The 8,844-nt window shown below is 40.3% G+C and overlaps 1 protein-coding gene across 3 annotated transcripts in view; it reads left to right on the top strand.

The window, feature by feature from the left end:
- Positions 1-8,345, top strand: part of peli1a (pellino E3 ubiquitin protein ligase 1a) — a 19,690-nt gene extending 11,345 nt beyond the window's left edge. For all 3 annotated transcript variants that reach the window (XM_081362047.1, XM_081362046.1, XM_081362048.1), the window contains exons 3-7: positions 774-903; positions 1,107-1,208; positions 1,782-1,979; positions 3,802-3,990; positions 6,570-8,345. In XM_081362047.1, the coding sequence (XP_081218173.1) occupies positions 774-903; positions 1,107-1,208; positions 1,782-1,979; positions 3,802-3,990; positions 6,570-7,214 (1,264 nt within the window). In that variant the 3' untranslated portion in view covers positions 7,215-8,345. The remainder of the gene's footprint in view (positions 1-773; positions 904-1,106; positions 1,209-1,781; positions 1,980-3,801; positions 3,991-6,569) is intronic.
- The last annotated feature ends 499 nt before the right edge of the window (positions 8,346-8,844 follow it).

Raw genomic sequence — 8,844 nt, 5'->3', positions numbered from 1 at the left:
ATCAGAGAATGAAGTGAGCGAATGAATGTATCAGTGAATGAAGTGAGCGAATGAATGAATCAGTGAATGAAGTGAGCGAATGAATGAATCAGTGAATGAAGTGAGTGAGTGAATGAATCAGTGAATGAAGTGAGCGAATGAAAGAATCAGAGAATGAAGTGAGCGAATGAATGTATCAGCGAATGAAGTGAGCGAATTAATGAATCAGAGAATGAAGTGAGTGAATGAATGTATCAGCGAATGAAGTGAGTGAATGAATGAATGAATCAGTGAATGAAGTGAGCGAATGAATGAATCAGAGAATGAAGTGAGAAAATGAATGAATCAGTGAATGAAGTGAGCGAATGAATGTATCAGCGAATGAAGTGAGCGAATTAATGAATCAGAGAATGAAGTGAATGAATGAATGTATCAGCGAATGAAGTGAGTGAATGAATGAATGAATCAGTGAATGAAGTGAGCGAATGAATGAATCAGAGAATGAAGTGAGAAAATGAATGAATCAGTGAATGAAGTGAGTGAATGAATGTATCAGCGAATGAAGTGAGTGAATGAATGAATGAATCAGTGAATGAAGTGAGCGAATAAATGAATCAGTGAATGAAGTGAGTGAATGAATGAATCAGAGAATGAAGTGAGTGAATGAATGAATCAGAGAATGAAGTGAGTGAATGAATGAATCAGAGAATGAAGTGAGCGAATGAATGAATCAGTGAATGAAGTGAGTGAATGAATGAATCAGATTGTGCACCAACGGTTTGTTTACCTCACAGCTACAACGGCTCTCTGCCGAATGGAGACCGGGGCAGAAGGAGAAGCCGCTTCGCTCTGTTAAAGAGACCCAAAGCCAATGGAGTGAAACCCAGCACCGTCCACAGCACATGCAGTCCGCAGACCGCCAAGGTACACCATCATCATTTTTATGTTGCTCATTCATATGTGTCTCATTGGATCTGCACAAGCCGAGTGTTTAAATGTCCGTATCATTCCTCACTGTCTGAGGCATGTTAACTCATGTATTATGCAGCACATTTATCTCATCCTCACGTTCCTCTGTCATCTGTTACTCCTGCCTGCTCATGACGAGGGTTTTGGTGTTTCTGCAGGCCATCAGCAACAAAGACCAGCACAGCGTCTCGTACACACTGTCCCGAGCGCAGACGGTGGTGGTGGAGTACACACACGACAGCAACACTGACATGTTTCAGGTGCGTTTCTTCTTGCTGGATTTGTGCCATTACCCAGAATGCAGTAGCTGTCATTTCACCGTCTTGGTAAACTATAGAGCCGATGTAGTCCGGCTATGAGTAACCCACTTCTAGCCAACATAACCTTGAGTTTGGTTACATGTTGTTTTTGCCAAAATAACTGGTGAGATGTTTAATATTCCGTCATGTAAGCAAAGCTTGTTTCCAGCACCCCCCCCCCAAAAAAAAGTAATTGCGATTTTATCTGTCTTTTTTCTCACAATTGCGAGTTTATATCTCACAATTCATACTTTTTTTTCTCAGAATTGCAAAATATAAACTTTATAACATGCAATTGCGAGTTTATATCTCACAATTCAGACTTTATAACTTTCAATTGCTTGTAATGTCATGAGTTGCATGTAATTATGCATAATTTACTGTTATTACTATGGTAAGTACATGTAACATATGTAACGAGGACACTGTAAAATAAAGTGTTACCAAAAGCTGATCATATCTGTCACTGATATCAGTCTGATTTTGCTAATTTCGTCATCGCACAAACCCTATAAAACCATCGTTCTTTTGCAGATCGGCCGGTCCACTGAAAGCCCCATTGATTTTGTGGTGTTGGACAATGCGCCTGGTTGTCACGGTAACAGCGACACGCTGTCGTCTCAGAGCACCATCTCGCGGTTCGCGTGTCGGATCGTGTGTGAGCGAGACGCGCCCTACACCGTGCGCATCTACGCCGCCGGCTTCGACTCGGCCAAAAGCATCTTCCTGGGGGTGGGTCACACACACTCTCTCCTCTCTTTCAGTCTTTCACACTCATCCATCCATCCATCCATCCACCCGTTCCACGATGCATTCATGTGTTCACTGATCCTGGAGGGCTGAATATGAAGAAAGTGAGTGAGTGAACAAGAGAATGATTGACACTACCGTTCATAAGTTTGGGTCGATATGATTTTTCAATGTTTTTGAAAGAAATCTCTTCTGCGCACCAAGGCTGCATTTATTTGATCAACAAAACCTCCCCAGAAAAACAGCAGTATTGTGCAATATTATTATAATTTAAAAGACGTTTTCTATGTGAATACACTGTAAAATATAATTTATTTCTGTGATCAAAGCTGAATTTTCAGCATCATTACTCCAGTCTTCAGTGATTTGATGCTCAAGAGACATTTCTGATTATTCTTGATATTTCACTTCATATTTTTGATAAAACTGTTTCATTTTATTTTTCAGGATTCTTTGATGAATAGAAAGTTCAGAAGAAAGAAAGACATTCTAAATGTCTTTACTGTCACTTTTGATCAATTTTATGCATCCTTGATGAAAAAGTATTAGTTTTTTTTTTTTACTGACCCCAAACTTTTGAACAGTAGTCGATGTGAGTGAATGGATGAATGAATCAGTGAATGAAGTGAGCGAATGAATGAATCAGAAAATGAAGTGAGCAAAGGAATGAATCAGTGAAGGAAGTGAGCGAATGAATGAATCAGAAAATGAAGTGAGCGAATAAATGAATCAGTGAATGAAGTGAGCGAATGAATGAATCAGAAAATGAAGTGAGCAAAGGAATGAATCAGTGAAGGAAGTGAGCGAATGAATGAATCAGAAAATGAAGTGAGCGAATAAATGAATCAGTGAATGAAGTGAGCGAATGAATGAATCAGAAAATGAAGTGAGCAAAGGAATGAATCAGTGAAGGAAGTGAGCGAATGAATGAATCAGAAAATGAAGTGAGCGAATAAATGAATCAGTGAATGAAGTGAGCGAATGAATGAATCAGAAAATGAAGTGAGCAAAGGAATGAATCAGTGAAGGAAGTGAGCGAATGAATGAATCAGAAAATGAAGTGAGCGAATAAATGAATCAGAGAATGAAGTGAGCGAATGAATGAATCAGAAAATGAAGTGAGCAAAGGAATGTATCAGCGAAGGAAGTGAGCGAATGAATGAATCAGAAAATGAAGTGAGCAAAGGAATGAATCAGTGAAGGAAGTGAGCGAATGAATGAATCAGAAAATGAAGTGAGCAAAGGAATGTATCAGCGAAGGAAGTGAGCGAATGAATGAATCAGAAAATGAAGTGAGCAAAGGAATGAATCAGAGAATGAAGTGAGCGAATGAATGAATCAGAAAATGAAGTGAGCGAATAAATGAATCAGTGAATGAAGTGAGCGAATGAATGAATCAGAAAATGAAGTGAGCAAAGGAATGAATCAGTGAAGGAAGTGAGCGAATGAATGAATCAGAAAATGAAGTGAGCGAATAAATGAATCAGTGAATGAAGTGAGCGAATGAATGAATCAGAAAATGAAGTGAGCAAAGGAATGTATCAGCGAAGGAAGTGAGCGAATTAATGAATCAGAAAATGAAGTGAGCAAAGGAATGAATCAGAGAATGAAGTGAGCGAATGAATGAATCAGAAAATGAAGTGAGCAAAGGAATGTATCAGCGAAGGAAGTGAGCGAATTAATGAATCAGTGAATGAAGTGAGTGAATCAGTGAATGAAGTGAGTGAATCAATGAATCAGTGAATCTGAATGAATGCATGAACGAACGAACTGGTGAATGAGCCTGTTTTCCCTCTGTCCTCAGGAGAAAGCGGCGAAGTGGTGGTGCGCTGACGGGCAGATGGACGGTCTGACCACGAACGGCGTGCTGGTGATGCGCCCGCGACACGGCTTCACCTGCGAGTCCAAGCCCAGCGCCTGGAGGGAGATCTCGGTGTGCGGGAACGTCTTCACACTGCGAGAGACGCGATCGGCTCAGAAACCCGGCAAACTGGTGAGAGCGCAGGCCAAGCTCCTCAAAGACACGGATTTACATTATTTCATAGACTTTCTCATTAAACTCACAACCAAAGTGAGGGCCGAGAATCACTGAGGCGTAATGAAATCCTGCAGAACAAGGTCAAAACTTCACCATAGCGACATTTCGGTGATGCACAGAGAAACATCAGGCTAAGATTTCCTTGTTGTGTTACTCAAACATCACCATGACAACAAAATTCCCACCGTCCTTATCTGGAATCTCACACACACACACACACACACACACGAGCACACACACACACACACACACACACACACAGACAGACCAGACGCGTTGTTCAGTTTTGCAGTGTGAATAAGAGTTTTTTTGTATATTTGTGTATCTCTTCAATCAGCGAAGGCGTACAGAGAGTAAATGAGCACAAAGCTTGTGTCGCTTCCTGTGTGTGTGTGTGTGTGTGTGTGTGTGTGTGTGTGTGTGTGTGTTTGTGTGCTGTTGTGCGTGATATGACTCCCGCCCGACTGGAATGTTTGTTGTGTTGTTAAATCTGGTCTCCATGGCGTCAGAAGGCCTGTCCATAACCTCGCCATGCAGCTTTTTTTCTGGATGCTCAGTGTGTGAGAATGAGACGTTATGAAATGACAGTCGCTGGTAAACAACAGTTCTGAACATCTCTTACTTCCTGGATCCTGGATTTCTCAATATCTGTTCAGCAGAATTTTATAGCTCATAATGGGTCTTATTTAATCTATACTGAATCTATATAAGTTGAATCTCACAAACAAATATTTATTTCACTCAAAAATCAAATAAATAAATAAAAACCTTTTAACGGCATGAAAATGTCTGAGTGTCTATCTATCTATCTATCTATCTATCTATCTATCTATCTATCTATCTATCTATCTATCTATCTATCTATCTATTGTGAATTGTGTAAATGCAGTATTTCTGACACTGCATCTCTAGCTCATCTGTATATTCGTGGTAGCCGTGTTTTGTGTGTGTCTGTCTGAGATGTGTGTGTGTCTGTCTGAGATGTGTGTCTGTGTGAGACAGAAGACCCGAGGTGACGCTGGGAGGTTTCTCTGGATATCTTGCGCTCTCTAAACAGTGGATGTGGTTTGGATGTGTTCCACTATGACTCTGTATGGACTCGCTGTAGGTTCACTGACTCACTGAGCGATCATGTTTGAAGAGCATGTGGATTCATGAGGAAATAAGAGCGTCATCTAGTGGCCGGTTAGAGTCAGTGCAGATTGACCTTTACTTAACTCCTCTGAAAGTATCCACTCTATTAGGCAGACTTATTAATCGTTTGACATCTGGCCATTTTAGGATTATTCTGATTACATTAGTAACAGAAGTGGCTGTTTTCCCATGTGTCACTTCCAAATGCCTTCCATGTCAAAGGATAATGAACACCTGAATATATAAAATACATGAAAACTAATATGTTCAAATATACTATGTATACGTTCTAGGGGTGTAACCATATATTGTGTCTAAATATATCGCAATACAAAAATGCAATAATATGTATCGTGGATAGTGACAATATGTATTGTGTATAGTTCACCCAAAATGAAAATTAGAGAGTTATAGTGTCAGTACTTGATTAAACTACAATATAATGTTGAATATAATGTATAATAATGCAATGGGGGAATATTTGTGGGTCCTGATAATGTCTTATGTTACAAGTTAAAAGTGGCCTACATTATTTTAAATATATCTAGTCAGTGACAGAGTGCAAGAATATTCATCTAAAATAATTGTGTATTATCAGCTTCAGAATCTGGTCATACAGAAACACAGGTTTGGTGTCTCGTGTCGCAAATCCAATGACGCTGGTAGAGACGATTCTCTCTGACCAATCAAGTGATTCGTAGTGTTTTCACGTCACATTTTAGTATCGGCACGGTACGCTTGGAACCTCAACAGAGGTCGTACCATTTAAAGCGAGCCGAAGTGAGCCGTACCGAACCGTACCATGCAGTGGAAAAGCGGCATAATAGTTATATTTCTTTCTCTCTCTCTCTAGGTTGAAAACAAGCAACAATATTAACAATAATATCGTATCGTGAGTTCAGTATCGTGATATGTATCGAATCGTGACATGAAGGTATCGTTACACCCCTAATACTTTCTATTTCTTTCTCGCTCTGAAGAGGTCGCAAAAAGCCTGCGATAAATAACTCACAAAACACAAAAACTACACAAACACTTAAAAAAAAAAAATAACCCAAAAGGCTCAACTCAGGATTTGGGTAGAAAAAAATAACCCAAGATTTTTTAGAGCGTGGATAATGAACACCTGAATAAATTAAATATATGAAAAAATAATATGTTCAAATAACTATGTATACATTCTATTCCTCTTCTATTCCATTCTATTCTCTCTCTCTCTCTCTCTCTCTCTCTCTCTCTCTCTCTCTGGGTTGAAAACGAGTAACAATAGTAACAATAATATCGTATCGTGAGTTCAGTATCGTGATATGTATCGAATCGTGACATGAGGGTATCGTTACACCCCTAACGTGCTATTTCTCTCTCTCTCTCTCTCTCTCTCTCTCTCTCTCTCTCTCTAGGTTGAAGACGATTCTCAGGAGTTGACGGACGGCACGTTAATCGATCTGTGCGGCGCGACTCTCCTGTGGCGTTCGGCTGAAGGCCTGTCCCGCACGCCGACCCTCAAACACCTGGAGGTGCTCCGGCGCGAGCTGAACGCGGCTCGGCCTCAGTGTCCCGTGGGCCTGCGAACACTGGCCTTCCCCAGCTCCGATCGCTCCTTCATCGGCCCGGCCCACGACGACCAGCCCTGGGCCTACCTGCACTGCGGACACGTGCACGGGTACCACGCCTGGAAGGGGCGCCGGCGCGTCCCGAACGAGGGCTCGACCGAGGAGGAGGAGGACGAGTCTGAGGCGAAAGAGGAGGCGGAGCAGGAGCCGCTGAGGGAGGGCGAGAGAGAGTGTCCGCTGTGCCGAACGCGGGGTTTGTACGTGCCGCTCAAACTGGGCCGCGAGTCGGGCTTCTACCTGGACGGGGCGCCGCCGACGCACGCCTTGAACCCCTGCGGACACGTGTGCTCAGAGCGGACCGCGGCCTTCTGGAGCAAACTGATGCTGCCGCACGGGGCGCACGGCTTCTACCCCGCATGTCCGTTCTGCATGAGGCCTCTCGCGCGCGAGGCCAAGGTCACCAGACTGATCTTTCAGGGGCCGCTGGACTGAGTGTGTGTGTGTGTGTGTGTGTGTGTGTGTGTGTGTGTGTGTGTTTAAGACTCGTATGTGCCAAACACTCAGATTTTCCCACAAGCCATCTGCTCTCTGCACTGCCAGCCGTCTGACCGGATGGAGCGACAGACATTCGTCTTTTCTGTTAAAAGTTACTGAGCTGTCCTGCCAAAACTAGCATTAAAGTCAGCATGAAATCAAAACCGACCATTCTTATTTCGGTAACTCTTCACAATAAGGCTCATTAGTCAACATTAGTTAATGTATTAGCTAACATGAACTTACCACAAACAATATAGTATGTATTACTGTTTCGTTAATCTTTGTTAAGGTTATTTAATAAAAAATACAGCTTTTCATTGTTTGTTCATGTTAGTTCACAGTGCATTAATTAATGTTAACAAGATTTTAATAAAGTATCATTAAAGATTAACAAAGATTAATAAAAGCTGTATAAGTGCAGCTCATTATTAGTACATGCTAATTAATGTAGTTAACTAATGAACCTTATTGTAAAGTGTTACCCTTATTTCTAATGGAATTGTACAATATTTATTATAAATGATTTTTGCACACCACTATTATCTTAGAGAAGAGATGTTGCCCCTTTCTCTTCTCTGATGATGTGTTTACTGCCATGAGGGCGGAGCAACCTGTCAATCACATCAGATCCACCAATAGCAAACCACAACCATCCAGTCAATTCCCCACGGACAAAACCAAGCCCCGCCCTTCATATGTTCTTGTTCCTGAAGCCGGTCCACTCGGATGTATACGCCACATAAGAAAGAGAAGACTCGAACTTGTGTTTCATGCCGACTTTAATGTTCCTTAAGAAGAGCGGTTATGAATATGAATGTTGTGAATGTTATGAATACACTTCAGTGGGTGTGTAAACCTGTTTTCTGAGATGTTCTGAATTGCTTTCCTTTCATTTGTGCTTGCTGTATAAAGATGTCATCACCTTGAAAAATGCCAATGATTTTCATCAACAGCGAGTTTGAAATTAGGTTATTATATGATGTTATAATGTATATATATATATTAAATCTGTTGTTGTTGTTGTTGCATTTTCTCAGAAATGTTTTTGTATCATTCTTGAAGAATAAAGGTTATAGCTCATATTTCAATAAACCCCAGAGCACTTTTCCACTTTCCAAAATTATAAAATGGCAACACAAGATATAATAGAGAAAGAAAGCTAAATAAATGAACAAACACAAAGACCATATAAATAAAAATAATAATTAATGAATGACAGAAAAAACAATGAAAGAAAAAACAAAGAAATTAATGAAAATAAATCATAACAAATTACTATTTTTATTTACACCAAAGAACGCAACATTTACAATTTACAAGCAAAAAGACAATAAACAGGATATTATATATGAGGGTTACAATGCACAAAATTCTTAAATGAACTACCATTGAAGATTTTTACAAGCAATTTTGCTCTTTAAAGAATTCAATTATCAATATTTGTTGAAAACGGGAAAAATAAGCTATTTCTTTAAAGAATGAAAAGTTTTGCGAGGAATATTAATAAATAGCTATAAACGTAACATGAAAAGGCTTTATCTCCAAAAGCACACATTTTTGGCAAAAGTTTAGGGATAAACTCCTT

This window comes from Scardinius erythrophthalmus (genome assembly GCF_964197995.2).
Source record: "Scardinius erythrophthalmus genome assembly, chromosome: 3".
NCBI classification, from domain to species: domain Eukaryota; kingdom Metazoa; phylum Chordata; class Actinopteri; order Cypriniformes; family Leuciscidae; genus Scardinius; species Scardinius erythrophthalmus.
Note: the sequence above shows the minus strand (reverse complement) of the source record. Positions and strands in the feature narration are given on the sequence as shown.